Genomic DNA, 19,257 nt, shown 5'->3' with positions numbered 1-19,257 from the left:
TGGGCGAGGGTTGGGGGGTAATCTTGGGGCGGAGGCAGAGATGTAAGATAAAGGAATGGGTTTCACACAGGAAAAAAGATGAGATTTCTTTGAGGCTCTGAGGTGCTGCACGATCACATCTCTCAAAGGAGAAGTTAAAAAGCAAGGAAGTGGGAGGAGGTTAGAGGTTAAAGTACTTAAAAGGATAGCTCGGGCACAATTTGTTTTTCTGGTGGTGCCTGCGAAAGATAGATAGTCCCTGATTTCAAAGTGTACTGGTGCCTCTTTTAAGTGATTGGAGATGGACGCTAATTGCCTGTGAGGTGCCATCAAATATGCTTTTCTAAATTCGGGGGACCAGAAGGAAACATGAGATTTAAAAAGAGAGAAACAGAGGTGAGAGCTCTTGAAATAGAGAAAGAAAGAAAAGGAAAGAAAAAAAAGAAAAGGAAAGAAAATGGAAGGAAGGGTGTAAGAAAGCAAGGGAGGGAGGAAGGAAGGAAAAGAGAGGGGGAGAGAGAAAAAGAGGAAGGGAGGGAGTTAGGAAGAAAGAAGGAAGGAAGGAAGGAGAAGGAGGGTGGGAGAGAGGAAGGAAGGATGGAAGGGAGGTAAGAGGGAAGGAGGGAGGAAGAGGAAAGAAAGGCAAGAAGGAGGGAAAGAGATTTAGAAGGAGGGTGCTGGGGGAAAAAAGGGAGAAAAAAAAATCTTGAATCACTGAGCAATCACACAGAAAAGAAAATTCTTCCTTGTAGGTCATCCAAAACACTGTGACCGCAAAAACGACCCGGGTCACTACAGAAAGATGCTCCTCTCCATCCGTGTCCCGGGAAGCTCTTGGACCAGTTACTAGCGACTGAAATACCATTAGGCTAACGAGTGTCTAACTGCGTGAAGAATGCAGCAGGCGGAAGGCGGGTCCCGCTACGCCTTTGCTCAGCGCCGGCAGGAGCGAAAGAACGAAGGGCACTGAGCGACACACTCCTGTGGAGTTAGACCTTCTCGCCTCCCCAGGCCACCGGAGATCCGGCAGAGAGATCCGCTAAAGCGCCCAGGGCCGCCACCGCGCCGCCAAAGTGAGCCGCTCTTCTCGGAAGCCGCTTCCTGGAGGATGCGCCGGCTACCCACCCGTTGCTGATGCCGAGGAGCCCTCCCTGCCTCTCTCGGACCACTTGTGCGGACCAAATCTGACCTCCGAAACACATTTACCCGCACCTCCCAGGCAGCCACACTAATAGGTTCCCGGCTGGAGAGGAGCGTGTGATGAGGAGAAGGCTCCAAACCCTCGGCTCCTCAGGCAGGGTCGGAGCTGCAGGGGGCCAGGGAGGGGAGCAGAGAGAGAGAGAGACGGAGGAAGGAAGAGAAGAGAGCCTGGAAGGCTGGCTGAGTCAGCTAGGCGAGCAGCCTCAGGGTCGCAGGTTCCTGTGGGAACCGGGGCTGCTTCCAGGCCGGCCAGAGCTCTTCTCACACCACCGCCTCTCACCCTCTCCCGGTCTCTGCACCTCCCTCAAGAAAGGTCCCTGGGCTCTGGCCGCGATATTCCCAGCTTGAATCCGGTTACAGGCGGCGTGTCCGGCACGCAGGAGCCCCGGGTTCCAGCAGGACACCCTCTCTGGGCCCGCTCTCCCCTCTCAGCCCTGCTGCTACCGCTTCTCCTCCACCTCCGCCCTCACCAGCTCCAGCTCGGAGAGACGCCACCCAGCCGCGGCGGGTACTCGAGGCCCGGGGTCACGCACTGAAGAGGGGAGCTAGATCGGGGGCCCTAGACCGGACCCAGGGCTCGGTAGGGGGCGTCCTGGGGCGGAGAGTGAAAGGACAGGTGGTATATAAAGGTGTGGGAGTCGCCCACTCCGAAGCCCGCGCTTCTCCCCTGAGCCATCCCCGCGCAGCCCCACACGGGCCAGCGCCTGGCGAGCTAGCCCATCTGTGGCATCCGCCGTCGCCTCCTCCTTGCACCTCCTCGCCGACCCCTCCCTCCCGGGACCTGCATCCCGCTCCGCCAATCAGCGCCCGAGTGCCTCTTCCCACGTGATCTCGGGCGGGCTAAGGACCTGCTGCTTCCCAAACGCCAGAGGGATGCGGGCGGCAGAGCGCGAGAGGCGGCTGCTGGGCTGTGGGGCGCTTTGACTCTCCTTCCAGCCAGCCTCCTTGGACTCCTCTCCTCTGCCCTCTGGACTCCGGGTTCCTCGTGACCCCCTGGCTGCCCAGAGCCCCCTCCTATGGCAGCAGCCTCCCGAGTCTCCGGCGCGGCTTCTCAGCGGACGACCCTCTCGCTCCCGGGGCTGGGCCGGGTCGCTGGATGTTTCTGAAACTCTGGAGACCATGCGCGGGTTTGGCCGCTGCTTCCCTGTCGGGTGCCACTGCCACCGCCGCCGCCCGTGCTGCCGCCGTCCGCGGGATGCTCAGTAGCCCGCTGCCCGGCCCCCGCGATCGCGTGTTCTTCGGAAGCCGTTTGCTACTGCAGAGTTGCGCGAACTAGTCATGGTGCTGTGGGAGTCCCCGCGGCAGTGCAGCAGCTGGACACTTTGCGAGGGCTTTTGCTGGCTGCTGCTGCTGCCGGTGATGCTACTCATCGTAGCCCGCCCGGTGAAGCTCGCGGCTTTCCCTACCTCCTTAAGTGACTGCCAAACGCCCACCGGCTGGAACTGCTCCGGTAAGTCCAGAACAGCAGCCGCCGACCCCTTTAGTCCCGCGGGGGAAACGTGTTTCCAGCACAGACCAGCCTACCTTAGTGCGTCTCCTCGGCCCCTCGCTTCCTACTGCCCCAGACCTCCGAGACTATCGACCTCCACCCAGAGGAGCACAGGGAACCATTCCAGGCCGCTAAGGAAGCTGGGGGCCGAGGGGGTCTGGGGTGGGCAGAAAGTGCAGGTGTAGGGACCTTCGCATCCTTGCACTTAGAACTGCGGGTATGTTAAGAAATACTAAACGGGATGGTTTTGTGGATCCATCGAAAAGAGCACCAGTCCTTGGGGGAAAGACTAAAACGGAACCTTTCGCATCATTAAAGAAAAAAGTCTGGCTAAAACGAGCGAGAAATAACTTTATGAGAAAGAACAAGCGAGAAAGCAATAAATCAAATAATGACTGTAGAGGAAACACTGATTCCTGGCAAAAGTGCCATGAGGTGCCCCGGTCTCGCTTTCAAGACCAGGTCACACGGATTCCGAAGGAGCTTAGGTTTCAAGAGATTCATTCTCTCTCTCCCTCCCTCCCTCATTCCTCCCTCTCTCCCTCCCTCCCTCTCTTCCTCTCTCTCACATCCTCCTAGTCTACTTGGCTGCAAAAGACGTTGTTTTTGCAGCCCAGAGATGCTTCTCTCTTGCCTCCCTAAGCTCCTTGATGGTGAAGGGAAGTTGAGAAAAGATTCATTCGTCGGTCTCCCAGGCCTGGGTGGGCATAACTGAGCCAGGCAGGCTTATGCGCAGGCGGGCGGAACCGACCCGGGTGGACGCTGACTCCATTTCTGGGCAGGCTTCCTTGGAATGGGTCAGGCGCTCTTCTTGCTCGCTGGGTCCCTTCAGAGTCTGAAAGCGAGAGCTTGGCAGACTTTGCTCTGCTGAAGCCTCCTAATTAAATAGGGCCCGAGGACGGGAGTTGCTGTACTCGGAGCTGGCTTCGCATTTCAGTATGACAGCCCATAGTATACCCTGGCGGGATTCTGGTGTGATTTCATTGGCATTTTAAATTGCATTAACATGCCTGGGTATTGTCCCCTAGGTCTGGTCTGTTCTAGTTTTAGCAAGTGTGCATGTAATTTTTCATCTTCTGTAAATATAATTCTGCTGTAGTTAAATCTGGCTCTGAATAAAGTGGCTTCCAGGGATGTATGTAAGCTGAAGTGTATGTAACTTTGGAGAGGTGGGAATGACCAACTGTAACTCATAGGATGAAAGAATATGTAGTTCTAGGTTGTTACTGATGTAAATTGCATGAGGAAAATTATTATGCATCATTGTAGCTTGTGCTTTTTAAAGACAGATTGAGATTTGCAACCCTATTAGATTTGGGTCAATAGATTGCCTTTGTTCTGTTTTTGGAAATTTCTAAATTTGGTATTTTTATAAAATTTAACATGTTTACTTTAACTTATTCGTGGTTCATGGGTGCATATATGTTATTTTTGAAAAGCTAAGTTCCACTTTGCAGGTGTCTAATTACTTTTTAGGTGCCTTATCATAGATATATTAAACAACCTGCAAAAATCACTTGTTTGAAATGGTCACAGCTTTGTAGTCCAACATGACTGGTTTGCTTCATCCCAAGTATAGTATTGTTTTAGGAAATAACTAACTTAAATTTGAAATTGAGGTTGGCAATTAAGAAATTTATTATTAGCCAGGTATCTTAAGGAGATCTGCAGAAACTAAGAAGAATAAACTTGTTTTCCAAGCAGATTTTCAAGAACCTGGCACACCCCTACACCCCTGTTAACTTAGAGGTGATCAATCTTCATTTAAGCCAGACAGACCATCACAGAAAACACTGTGCCTGTTTATCTTTATTATTGGGGCTTTGTTTCTTCTTTGTCTGGAGACATTCCAAATAAGGGGTTGTTCCAGATCTTAAAGCAAAAGAATGATTAAGAATGGAGAAATGGTAAAATGACACTCAGAGACTATCACCAGCTCTTTTCTAAAATGTGGAGTTTGGGGGTCATAAACTATAGTCTACTTAATAAGAAAAAATTAAGGAAGCTAGGAAGCAAGTGTTAAACCTTCATTCACTGCTGCCAGTATTAACCTTGGTTAAAATAAAATAGCAATATCAAAAAAGAATATTAAAAGAGAATTGACTAGAAAGGAATTGTGAAAAAAAGAAATGAATATTGATCACTTAACTAGATTTTGGAGGTGATCAGTAGAGAATGACCTCGCAGTACAGCTGTGGTTATTAGAATTAAAATTTAGAGCAATTCTTTTAAAGCTTCAAGATAGTGCTTTTTTTTTTTTTTTTTTGCTAAAGTCTATAACATTTTTTAATGACTGGAGTATTCTCTTTAAATTTGAGGTTATGATGACAGAGAAAATGATCTCTTCCTCTGTGACACCAACACCTGTAAATTTGATGGGGAATGTTTAAGAATTGGAGACACTGTGACTTGCGTCTGTCAGTTCAAGGTAAGAAGTCTGATTTTTGTATCTTCTTATTCATTAATGAGACTACAAAGGAGGGATCTCCTTTGGCAATTTATAGCTATGCAAGCTAAGAGGAAATCTCACACCACACAAAAGCGCTGTACTACCAGGAGAGCCAACGGATGTCAAAAAGGCATAGCTTTTTGGAGAAATGTGTATGCCAGAGTTATAAATGCCACTGGAGGTAGAAAGCTTCAGGTTGTTCTGTTGGTGTGTCCGAGGTAAATTATGTTTATGTGTCCCATCTAGCATGCATTTTATAAATCAACTGCTGGGGTTAATAGCCAAAATAATCAATGGATAGGAAGTATGGATTCGAACTTTTGTTCTTTTTTATTGGGGCTATCATTTTTTGATCATATTGCTCTGTTTTAATGGCTTTGAGTTTTACTCTCCGGGCAAAATGGTTATGTATTTAAATAAACTCCTTATTAACGGGACTTCAAAACTACTGTGCTAGTTTTTGAAATCATGGAACTTATTAATATATATATCAACTTTTCATGGGTACCACATTCAATTACAGCTGAATCTCCCAGGAATCCAAGAGAGCGCAAATAGCTGCAAGTTATTTCATAAACGTTGGAAAAATGTACTTTACCACATGTTTGAAAAATAAATAAAAATTAATTTTTTTTAAAAGAAAGGGACATCATCAAAACTAGGTTATGAGTATTTCTCGAAGATAGAACTCTTCATGTCATTATTATAGTCATCATCTAACAAATGCTTTATACCGTGTAAATTATAAACCTTCTTTCCTCTCAAAATGTTTATACAAGCATACATACCTTCAACTATCATAGGTGTTGTACTAATGTCTTATATTCACCTTTAAGTGTTGTTGGATTTTTCAAATACACATGAAATCTAACACAGGGTTCAACCAGGAAATATGTTCATAAACAACTATATTAGTGGGATCAAGGAAAACTTTTCTAAGATTGTAAGCAAAACTAAAAAAAGAAAAAAGAAAGAAAGAAAAAGAAAAAAGGTACAGAACAAATGAAAACATAAACTCAAATTCAGGTCTAAACAACTGTTATAGTATGTAGTATTTAGAATTGTTGATGAAACTGAATATTTTAAATTGAATTCAACCTCCCAGTGAGAGAGATAAGGGAATTCATATTTAAATATAGTTTGAATTGTTTGTAGATAAGCTCAAAGTTGCTTGGACATTATTCTTTCTAAGAAAAGCAATAAAACGACTGCAAAGTGCACCACCTGCTGGTGGGTGAGTATTGGTGTGACCATGCTACACTCCTTCAGACCATACTATAGTGTTAAAAAACATATTTGTGCCTACTTAATATGCATGTGACACCAACCTCTAAGGTCTCCAGCCATGCTGAACAATGTAATTATGTTCTTTCAATGAACTACATGGGAGAGATGGAGCATGAAAACTCTCCAATTCATACTTTCCCCAAATGTTAACTAAAGAGAAAATACAGGGGGATAAATCATTAATTAAAGGCCCAAAGGATCTTGTGGATTTTCCCCCCTTTCAGTTTGTGATTCCCATAAATTTGTCTTGCTTTCATAACCAAGGGTAGACATAAGAAGTGAATTCATAAACAGTACAAAATGAACCAAAAAGAATGTTCCTCAAATGGAAAGCCATAATTCTAACAAGATTTCAACAAGAGAAAAATAATGGAGTTCACAAAATCTAAATCGATGCATGCTACTAAAAGGGATGTATGGTTTTCTTATTTAAGAAATTGTGTTCAGTTTTCAGGTTCCACAAAGGATTTTGGTAAAACTTTTATCAACAAAAATATTTGTGTTTTTCGTGCTTTGGCCAGCCAGTTACATTTGTCACTAATTTAAATACTTTTTGAGTGGAGTAGGTCAGGGAGTGGGCAATGAATGCAAGTTTGAATAAGGAACTAAAATGTATTTTTTTTTTTTCCTAATACCTGTAGCATTTAAATTTGCTGCGAGGTTACTACTGCCATTAGCTTGTGCTTTGTGATAGTTGTCAGACGTCTGTCAAGAGAAAATAAACATTTCCTTCATGGAAAATTTAAACTCTACACATAGCAAGAATATAGAGTGGCTGGATTAAGTTGAAGATCAAAGAAAATGTGCAAGTTGTGCAAAGAATAATAGGATATTTTAGGCTAAAACTATCTTGATTCAGTCCTTTCCAATACATTACAATGAATTTGAGGGTTTCCCCCCCCCCCTCAGTTTCTGATGAAAAGGGAGATGTCCTGATAATCTATTTTCCTACATACTATTCTAAACTAGCTGAGGTCGTCTACTCTCTGTTTCTCCTGTTTTTACAGATACAATCACAAATTCTTTCATTCAAATTAGGATGCAAACTATGGTCATTCTAGCTGAGAGATAAATTTCAAAGAGAAGTGTGTGTATGTGATCTATAGTTTTCCAACTTGGAGCACTAAAATAAACATATATTTGCCTTCACTTCTCTTAGATGATTGAAAATAAACATATTCTCCTCTTTATTAATTACAGCCAAGTGAGGTAATTATTTTCTCCTCCTTTTACAGATGAGGAAATTAAGGCCCAGAAATATAAATAACAATCATTAAGTGGTGATCTTAAAGTAAGAACCTAGGTCCTTTGAAACCAAGTCTAATTTTCTCCCAAAACATTATACATGCAAATGAAAATATCAGTAACAGCAACAACAATACCAAGTTATTGTAGACAATTCAATATCAAAGGTAGTACAACTGATTTTTGGGTGATGATGTGAGTTCCAGAAATGGCAGAACCTGGTTCCTATCTATCAGATGGCATTCTGGTCAATCCGATAAATCAGTTGTGGAGAGAAAAATTTAGAGACAATTAGATGGATGGGTGGATGGATGGATGGATGAATGAAAGAAAGAAGGAAGGAAGGAAGGAAGGAAGGAAGGAAGGAAGGAGTGTGCATATGTAGTTATTGATAGATAGCATTGGTCATACAATGACCAAATATCAGTTTGTAATTTAAAAATATGATGAAGCCTTCTGTTTTTTAGATATTATTTATTTCAAATACTCAATATTTGCATTTAATAAGCATGCTTTAGATGTACAATTGTTCCACTTACTAGGACTGCATAATAAATTGCCCAGAACTTAGTGGCTCAAAAATAATGAACATTTCCTTTGCTAATGAATCTACAATTGGACAGGGCTTAATGGAAACATCTCATCTCTCCTTCCCTTGACATTAACTGAGGGAGGGAGATAACTCAAAGGCTTGGTCCTGTACTCTTCTCAGGGCTCCCACTCATATGTCAGCTGCACACCTTGGTCCTTAATGTGGATCTCTCCATATGTGCTACTTTGAGCTTCCTCATACCACAATGGCTGGGTGTCAAGGGCAAGCATCCAGAAAGAGAGAAAGAGCCAGATAGAAGCTGTATCCTTTAATGACCTAGCCTGAGAAGTCACACAGAGTCACTTTCACCATAGCCGCAGGCTTGCCTACTCTTAAAGTCATATTTTCTTTCATTTAAAGAAATGTGGTTACAGAGAAGAAAAAGTTACTTATGGAATGATCAAAGGATTGGGACACGTGCAGGTTTTTTATCTTTTTCTTTTTTGGAAGAGAAACATACCATATCCTAAGCCATTATTCTTAAGCCTTTGACAACTGGGAATATAACAAGAATTCACTTAACATCTGTGGAGTACCTTCTACATGCCAGACTGTATGGAAGGTGCTGACAATCTATAAAAAAGAAGTTATACATGGCTTCTAGATGCTGAAATCTCAGCTGAAAGAAATCTTTATTAACCAAACAAGCAATAAATCATATGGAAAAACTTCTCACATACATTTTTTGTTCATTTGTAGTAAAATGAATTCCATATATTCTAGAGTGTCAAGTCATTGAATCCATGAGTGTGATATGTAGCTACTTTCTTAAGCAATGTGGACACTGGAGCAAAATCATTCCACTGAAAAACACATATTTGGAAAATAAACTTCGGATTTTTATAACATCTTAAGAAAATATAATCACTTTTCCCCTGAGAGGAAGTTTGTACAACACATACATTTATGGGTCTAACCATCTGGGCCTGAGTCTTGTTTTTTCTCTTACCAGCCAACTAGGTGGCCTTTAGCAAGTCACTTAACATCTGAATCTGTCCCTTCGTCTGAAACTGAGCAGTATCATGATTACCACTAAAAACTATTTCCAATAATTTGGCGTATTTTAACATAGTACTTAGCTTATTTTTATGAGCAGGGTTATTCTGTTTTCCTTTATTTCTCTAATTTAAATATGTGCATTTGGTGTCAGTGTTAGACGGTGCATCAACTATATTTAAAAATGCTTATCATGAGACAAATAATTTACATTTCTTTTTATAGATGAATATTCCAAAGTATTTTAAAAACATGACTCTGTTAATCCTCCCAAATACCCTTGTTAACCATTTCAGTTGGGGAAATTGAGCTATAAACTTGTTAAATATTTAGTAGTTGAGTGATGTACACAAGAGCAATGAGAGAAATCGGTGAAACTAGGACCAGACTCCTGTTCCTGAGCCATAATGATTTAAAGTATGCTTCCTCCTCGTATTATTCATACTAATGAGTGCAAGTCATGGTACTAAAGGCCAAAAACATCGTGCTGATAATCTACAGTTAAGCTCTTTTCAGCTCCATACAAATCTCCCTTTTGGCTTGTGCATGGAACTTGGCAGCTCTGTTTTTCGCACTGTTCACATTTGGCTTACTGCATCCCTCAGAAGTGGCATATGAGTGCTTTATCAGTTTATTCCATATTTTAAGATGCATATCAGCATTGTGTACTAGCACTTGACAGAGATAATAAATACTTCCCACCCTTCACCCCCGTCCACTGACTACATCTGAGTATTCTGCAGAAGTAGATAAGAAAGATAAATAGAGAGGTTCCAGGGATTGGAGAGAAGAAAATGTGGACCCAAATAATCTACAAACTATTATAGGCAGGTTTGAAGATGGAGATTAAAAGGTAGCCAAAGACAACAATCCTAGGACCCAAACATGAGAAGCTAACTAGTCCAGCCATCACACTGATTTTGACTCTCTTCTGCCTACTAAAAGTGTCAGCAAGTCTACTGAATATGACTATTATATGTTACCAGTTGTTCATTTCTTTCTGATCTCTCCTCCATTAGCTCAGATACCATTTTCGTGTTAGTGGGTCCTCATAAATCCTCCCTGGTCCAGAACACAGCACATTTATCAAGCACATGTCCATCCACCTGCCTCTCAGGCTATGGTTCTGACATAAGCACCAGCCCCATTTAGTTGGTGTTACCTCTGTGCTGTTCACTGGAGAATTCGACTCCTCACTGACATTCTGCCATTGCCTTTTTTCTTCAGTAGTGATAATGATTTGGGGTCCTATGGTAGGTCAATTCTCAGATGTAAGTTAAAAAATACATATCTCTTCAGAAATCTTGTGGAAGGCAGCCTTTATACAGGTATCACCTGATCAGAAATGAATGCCTGTTGAGTTAAAGATCCTCATTAGTAAAAGGTTCTAATCCAAACAGTTTTAAAATATAGTCACATAGATAGACTGAGTCTGGGAGCCAGTTGTGTAACTGTGAAAACGAAATACTGCATAGAGGGCTTCCAGAATAACTAGATTAGAAATTGTAGAAATAAAGAAGATTTCTAAAATATGTCATATTTAAAATATTTAAATCATTTTAATCACATGTAAGTAATTTCTAAATAGATATGATTTAACATCTAAATCATTGTCTTAGCAATTATAGAGATCATAATATGAGTATTGCAAGAAAAGTATATCACTGTTACTAAGCTATATTTCATTTTTTCAATAACAGATACAAAGACTCATAAAATGAGACTTTCATTTCAGAGAACATTGACTTATCCCATTTCATGTATAAATAACTAGGATGATTAAGCCATTGTTACATTAAGGCAAAGATCAAGAGTTAAATGGTTGATGGAAAAGGAGGAAGTACAGATATTCTAAGGAAATAGAGTAAAAAAAATAAATTTCAGGTTTTTATTATAAGATTATAACCTTATTGGAAATTTGTTCCTTTTTTGGCATATATCTTTGAGTTGAATTTAACTTACGATAGAGTTTTAGGTTTATTATCATATATATTAAAACTTTCCTAGCCATCTCACTAGATCGTTCGTTTATTTTGTATGTGTTATAAATTTACAGCCATCAAAAATCCAAATATTTTGATAAGAACTGGAAAACAGAAAAGTGTTTTCACATGCATGTGTATGACTTGCTTTACTTAGTTTCTGGCATAGGTGGATATTTTTAAATAATCATCTTGGTTATTACATTTGTTACAATTAAACAATGAAACACATCAGTAGTAGTAATCATGAGATAATCACATCTCTAGTGTAATTAGCAGGTATAGGACACAGCCAAGTATCTCTAATGCCTTAGAGTGTGATTATATTATGATGAGTATACCTTGTAGGTTGCCTAATTTCCATTGTAAAATGTGTACTTTTATGTAATGAGGCTGTTTTAAAAATGAACTTTTCTCTTTATGAAATATATATTAATAGTCATACTTTCCAATAATCAATAAAGTTTACATATAGTTCAATAGTTGTTGATTTTCCCCCTGTATTCCATATTCTGTTGTTTTTTCTTGCACTATATCTGCCAATATCTAAAGATATATGACAAATTAATTAGTAATCCAAATGTCTTATCCAAATATTTAGAAATTTGTAAAGATTAAAAGTAAACAAAAAAAAACATACTAAGGAGTAACTGATTTCATTGGCATTTCAACTGTATACTTCTATTCTAAACACAGATAGGCATTACCTATTTTTAATAACTTGAATATTATAGCATGTTTTGATTTTTTCCACCAAGCCAGATGGGTGTATATCTGAAAAACAGTATTAAATAATGTTGATACATTTTGTTGCTGTATCTTTTCAGTATTGTTGCCCAGATCACTTTGTTGGAATTACCCTGATCAATTTAGAAGCTTTTTCTTTTTACCCCATCTGAATCAAATGACTGATTAGCTGACTTGACATTACTTTTGTGTATCTTTGAATGATGCTCTTGCAAGGTCAAAGACTTTCATGGATACAATGGAGATTGCTGAAAATGAAAACAACCGCTTTCTTTTGTAAATGATTATTTCTGTTTGAGGTGTCAAAGGTATGCAGGCTCCAGTACTAACCATAAGCTTCTATCTCTGTGCCCGCCCCCCCCCCCCCCAGTGCAACAGTGACTACGTGCCTGTGTGTGGCTCCAATGGGGAGAGCTACCAGAATGAGTGCTACCTGCGGCAGGCTGCCTGCAAACAGCAGAGCGAGATACTTGTAGTGTCTGAAGGATCATGTGCCACAGGTATGTGTGTGATCCTAAAGACTCCCTGAAACCTTTGGAAACCATGTCTTGCTTTTTCTGTTATGTTATCGCCAAATAAATAATTCAGACTATATACTGGCTGGATAAGCCTCTCATTCTTTTGTACAAAGCATACATTATTCTTATTTTGTCTTTTTTACATTTCAAATCACTTCTGGAAGAAAGAGAAAATCTGCCATAAGGATGTTGATTTTAATACATATGTTATTTAATGAAGTGCAGACAGTTGAATAATATAATTAGAAATCTAGGTTTCCTGCCTAGGTGTCAAATATAGAGAAACCTATCCACGCACACGTAAAGTTGGTTTGTTTGTTTCGAACAATAGCATCGTCTGCTGGAGGGTAGTTTGCAGATCTGGGTTTGAAAGTGAAAATGTGGGTAACCTCAGCAGTGCTATAAAATGTTCTTATCATTTAGCTGATTATATTGAAGAATGTATTTGTGAAGGACATCTATCCTTTTTAACACAGTCAGCCTGGGATTCCACAAAGCTTTTTAGTTGTCTTTACCAAGAATGCTCTGAAGGAAGTGAGGAGGAAGAGTGACCTCATATGCTCTTCAGTTTTTCAGGTTTTCCTTTCGTGTACAGTGACTGTTAGAGCTGAACAGCATTACAGGAAGAAAAATAAACAAAGGGAACAAAGCCCAACTTGATAGAGCAATGCCTTAAAATAAAGCTGAGTTTACAGGTTAGGCTTGACATATTAGTATCACATATATTAAAGAAACTTTAGTATCCATGATAGTTGTCTTGAATGACACATAAGTATCTTTCTAGAAAGTCATAATTTCTGAGGAATTGGATGGCATAAGCATATCAGGGAAAAATAATAATGACACAAAGTATGAACTTTCTTCAAAAGTGAGAATATAGAAGAGTGCCAGGAAAAATCTATTTTATTGGAAAGGTAACAAGTATTTCTTTGATAAAGTATTCTGGGGAACTATGTTAAAAGTCGTATGTAGGTTGGGGCAGGATGGTAAATGACCAAGAAGAAAGGCTTGTATTCTTTAAAAGATTATCTTAAGTCTATTGATTGTTAGTAATTGATAGTGTTCCAAATTATATCATTGACTACTAAAGTTCCTAAGAATTAGAAGAGAATGATATTATTACTCACAGATGATGATGTAGGCTTTTTTGTGTTGATTTTGGTTTTTTTTTTTTTTAAGATTTTATTTATTTGCGAGAGAGAGAATGAGAGACAGAGAACATGAGAGGGAGGAGGGTCAGAGGGAGAAGCAGACTCCCTGCTGAGCAGGGAGCCCGATGTGGGACTCGATCCCGGGACTCCAGGATCATGACCTGAGCCGAAGGCAGTCGCTTAACCAACTGAGCCACCCAGGCGCCCTGATTTTGGTTTTTAAGTAGTCTTTTCTTTTATATGATTCTTTGCCTCATGAAGTGAATGTCCTTTCTGGTGCCCCACTTGCTTCTTACTTGCTAAAGCAAACAGATCATTGCCACTCCATCTGTCTGAGAATTAATGAATGAAAATGACAGCAGCAGGTGAGAGTCATTGGACTTGCTTCCCTAGTAGGGAGGGAGGAGGACCAGCGTTCTACTCTCATAGTAAAGATGGGGGAAACAGAAAGAAAAACAAGGAGCAAACTAATTATGAAAAATCAATCTGCCATATCTATGGAGAAAATTTAAAGTGATATTTTAAGACAAATTGCATAGGAAAAAATAATATGGAAACTCTGACTCTTAGAAACCAAGAATGATAGAGGCAACACCAGTGAGTACTGAGGAAGGGTTTATCTACTCTAGATCATATAGGATACCAATCTGTCTCTGACAGTAGCCAAATGAGAATCAGTGGGCAGTTGTCAAAATAGAGTCAGGAAGTTATGGTATGGCTAACAACATTTGGTACCAAAATCTCTCTTTCTTACTTGCTAACCTCCAAGTTCTTATAGGCTTAGGCAATCACATTCTCCTGATTCATTCAAGTTTTTACATGCTAGACTCTAACATGTTGTTTATACTATGAAAATAAATACTTAGCCAAGTAGAACATTTAATCACAATTGAGTAATCCATACCTAGCTGAGTCACATACTTAGAATTCTGTAGGATTTAATTAGTAAGCCAATCTTGCTGAATGTGTCTCCCATTGACTTGTAAATCTAAAAGATTTTTGATCTGAATAATGATGGAGGAACCAAAGTAATTTTGATTAACCAGGTCTGACTGTAAATAAATTAGAGTTCTGACTTTTGATCTAAAATAAATTCTCATTCTTTTCTTTGCAGATTTTCCATTTATTTTTTAATGCTATTTGACACTGAATAGAGATGGCAAATTGTGATCTCTAGGAATAAAAGGCAGTAGAAGATATAACTTTATTATACTTCATTGAACTTACAAATCTTTTTTTTTTTTTTGGTCCAAAAATTGTTTCTTACTGGACAGTCTGCTCAATAGCCTTGCTGTCAATTTTGCTTTTTTGTGTTATAAGAAATGCATTGACTAGGAGTTCAGACTTTCAGGATCAAGAGCATGACTTCTTAGGTGTTTCTGTCTCACCAGTAAGACCTCAGTAAGCTATTTATTTATCTTATACTAGAGAAACCATTAAAGCTTCTCATCACTATTTCATAATGATTCAGTGGACTTGTGATTATTTTTTCCACCTATTCCTTTTTTGTTTCCTACTTACCTGATTTGGGTCAAATCAAACAAAAGTTGTCTTAAGAACCATGCCCCTTGATTTTTTAGAAAGATACATGAGAAATACAAGCCAATATACTACTGCCATTTTTTTTTTTTGCTTTTTCCAAACCCTATGTATTTATTAGAAAACCTGTAGATGAATAGGCAAGATGTTTATTCAAAATCTTAATTTTTATGTTCCAGACACAGTGATAATCATTTACAATTTGCTATTGTGCAGTAAGTCTCAAAATCTATCAATAAGATAGACATTATTATACTCATTGAATAGAGGACAAATAAGCTTAGGAAGATTAGATAACATTCCTTATGTTATCAAATGAGTAATGTTTGAAGGTTTGAATCTATAACTTTTAGGTATTTCCTCTTATGTGCATATAAGTATATAAAGCTGAACAAGACATGGTTCTTGATTTAAAGAAATTTACAGTTGTAATGAGGAAGAAAAGAGAAACTCTACACATTCAACCAAAACACGTAAAATATATTAGTGCTATAATAGTACAACCTGTTAGCCTCTGATAATTATAAGTAATACTGAATTAAACTTTCAAATTAGTTGAAAGAAATTTAGTTAAAATTTTACTGTGGAAGTGTACAAACATTGACCATTCAAGCATTGTCCCATCCAAAAGTGACGGTGCCATGAGTTATGATTAGCAGTTCAGTTGACAAGACGATTCTATTACGGTGACAAATGCTTCAGCCTTTCTTGATCTGTTATCATTAAATAGTCAAGGCGTATGCTTAAAATCCTTATTTGATTATATATTTACTAAGAAGGGTTTTTATTATAAATTGTTTTACCAATTAGCTTGCTTTAAAGAAAAAATCTGTTGGCCTAAAGACATATGTTTTAGTCACATTAGCAGTTAATAAATAACTTGGCTTTCTGATTTAATACAGTGTTAGACCCTGTGAATTTAGTTAATAGGAGTCTCCACCAAGGCTCATTATTTAAACTACTGCTCCTTCATGACACTGCTAATGCCTAACATGATGACAAGCATAGCTGTTGAAGGAGGCATCTATTCTTCCATATGTCAGCCTTCTGTGGATTTTCATATACCATATCATTTTTTACACCATGCCTCTCATAAACTGTCATGGAGCCAAATAAGTAGAAATAATGGAGGCTTGGGTTTTTGCTTTGTTTTATTTCTTAAATTGTACTAAAGCATCAAACACAAATTCATAGAAGTGGCATTCAGTATAGTTCTTGAATCCTGGTTGAGATTTCAGTGTGAGATGAAACATTTCAGACAGAAAATACCAATATTAGTCTTATTCCCCAGTATTAACATTAAAAATACATAACCAAATGTATTTAGAATGAAAAGAAGTAGGGAGGCAGAAGGCAGATGATGTTTACACTTAACAGGTAGAACCAGATGGAAACTCAATGGTCTTGACTCCCAGTGAGAAAACTGGGTGTCTCTGGGAACTCAGTTGTCAGAAATAGACAACTTTGACCAACTGCAATTCTGTAGGAAGGAGGGGAGAGAAGAAATAAAGAGAAATGCAGAAGGAGGGTATCCTTTTTCTCTGCCAGCATCATTTAGGGTGTATCCAATTTTAAACACAAAGACAAAAGTTAATCTCTCTCTTCTATTGATTTCAAAAACAAAGAACTGGAGGGTATTATGCTGAGCGAAATAAGTCAATCAGAGAAAGACGTGTATCATAGGACCTCACTGATGTGAGGAATTCTTAAACTGAGGGCTGCTGGAGGGTGGGGTGTGGGAGGGATGGGGTGGCTGGGTGATAGACATTGGGGAGGGTATGTGCTATGGTGAGCACTGTGAATTGTGTAAGACTGTTGAATCACAGACCTGTACCTCTGAAACAAATAATACATTATATGTTAAAAAAAAAAAAAAAGAAGATAGTAGGAAGGGAGAAATTAAGGGGGGGAAATCGGTGGAGGAGACGAACCATGAGAAACTATGGACTCTGAGAAACAAACTGAGGGTTCTAGAGGGGTGGGGGGTGGGGGGATGGGTTAGCCTGGTGATGGGTATTAAAGAGGGCACGTACTGCATGGAGCACTGGGTGTTATATGCAAACAATGAATCATGGAACACTACATCAAAAACTAATGATGTATGGTGATTAACATAGTAAAAAAATAAGTTAATTAATTTAAAAAAAACAAAGGATGTTGGTGGCAGATAAACTCATCCACAACTGTGGTATTTGGAAAACATATTAGCAATTATATAAAAGATAATTATCTATAAACTGTTTTTCTTTTTGTGTATATGTGATTTACAATAATATAAGCTTTAATTATGAGTTTATTTGCCACATGTCTTAGCCTATTTAATTTCTGAATCTCACTGTTATAAGCATTTCATTTTCTTTTTTTTTTTTTTTGTTAATGGCACCAAATTCATCCTGGTTAAAATAAAAATATGACAGATTTTACATAGTCAATTTTAGAATGTAATAATTAAAATAAGCTATAATATCAAAGCTAGATAATAATTTTTTACCAAGTTTAAGAATGAAAATAATAGAAAATTTATTTGATAAGTTATATTACACAAATTAAATTAAACTGATGTGAATATACACTTTCAGATTAAATATTAGTAATTTTCTCCATTATATTACTGTCTTAATAAAGGAAGTAAGCATGAACTAAATAAAGTCATAAATAGTTTTTGAATATGTTTTTCAAACAAAACCAAATTATTTCTCTTCCCCCCGCAGATGCAGGATCAGGATCTGGAGATGGAGGTAAGATTTGTCTTTTTATATATTTGAAGACTTACGTGTGGATATCATTTATGGATATTTGCTTATGTATTTACCATTACAGGTATCTGAGACAAATTCACATTTTGCATTTTAGGAAAGAGGCAAATGTATACTACTACTTACGAAGCAAATGTATATACCATGCAAATTATTTAATATATTTATGACTCTTACTTAAGAACTTTACCTCATCTAATCTTTCTTGTTCCTTTATTTGTTTGTGCCCAACTTACCTTTGAGATAGATTTGCATGTCAAAACTTCCTAACAGAAGCTTCCAAGATCATTTGGCAGGGCAGAAAGAATTCATGAAGAAATCACTTAAATAATGAGATTTTAAAATATGTAATATTGATATTGCCAGGTATTGATATTAACACACACATAACTACCATGTGAGCAGGTCTTAATTACCAAATCAATAATTTGAAACTGAAAACTTTCTTTTCATAAAAGCAAGTAAAAATGATAAACAGAATTTAAGCCAATGAAAATAATATAGTATCTTTACTTCTTTGGTTAAATTAATTTTTGCTAAGTAAGACATGTTTTCATTATTAAATTATGTGTTTAAGGAAGTATGTAAGATAAAAGAGAGGGAGAAACTTTTAAAATTTTATCCGATGTACTGCCTGCCAAATAAGACTTTATTTATGAATTGAATCTTCATTGTAAATTTCTTAAAATGCTTTTTCAAATGAAATCCCAACAAAATTCTACCCCTATACACAGCAAGAAAAAAAATTCTATAAAATTTCAACAAGAAAAATAAAAAGAGAATGAACAAAAACATACATTCTTAAGGCCTTGCTTAAGTTGTATAAACTGATCAAATGTATGATTCAAAGTAAATTTTAGTTTTTAAATACAGAATTTGATAAAAGATAAATAAAAGATTTTGGGTTCAGGAAAGATCTGACTTATCACACCTTATCTAGTTTGGGCAATATTTCAAAGACTTATCAAGGTGCTTAATATACGTAGAGAACACAATTACAGCAAAATATTGGAGCACAATTTTCTCCCATAAAGACTAAAACTGAAGGAGTCAAGATTTAGTACATTGAGAGCATAAAATTTATTTCAGTGTTACATGACATTGGACAGTCATTTGATGTTAGGATAGTCTTTCACTTCTTCTAAGAAATTGTTTTCCTGCCAACCCCTCTGGCTGATTAATATAGTATTCCTAAGAAAGCTTCTCCAGCTGTTTGAAAAGAAGAGCTTAAAAGAACAAATTAAATCTTAAAGAGAAAAAGAAAGGAAAAAGATAGTTGCTTAAGTAGATATTTCACCATTGGAATATTAAGGAATTAATCAATTTT

The 19,257-nt window shown here is 38.3% G+C and overlaps 1 protein-coding gene across 1 annotated transcript in view; it reads left to right on the top strand.

Moving 5' to 3' along the window:
- The first annotated feature begins 2,457 nt into the window (after positions 1-2,457).
- TMEFF2 (transmembrane protein with EGF like and two follistatin like domains 2) overlaps positions 2,458-19,257 on the top strand; it is a 223,298-nt gene continuing 206,498 nt past the window's right edge. The window contains exons 1-4 of the mRNA XM_021703066.1: positions 2,458-2,629; positions 4,987-5,096; positions 12,337-12,466; positions 17,886-17,912. Of these exons, the coding sequence (XP_021558741.1) occupies positions 2,458-2,629; positions 4,987-5,096; positions 12,337-12,466; positions 17,886-17,912 (439 nt within the window). The remainder of the gene's footprint in view (positions 2,630-4,986; positions 5,097-12,336; positions 12,467-17,885; positions 17,913-19,257) is intronic.

Source organism: Neomonachus schauinslandi, chromosome 3 (assembly GCF_002201575.2).
Source record: "Neomonachus schauinslandi chromosome 3, ASM220157v2, whole genome shotgun sequence".
In the NCBI taxonomy this organism is placed as follows: Eukaryota; Metazoa; Chordata; class Mammalia; order Carnivora; family Phocidae; genus Neomonachus; species Neomonachus schauinslandi.
This window is presented reverse-complemented; position numbering and strand designations above follow the sequence as displayed.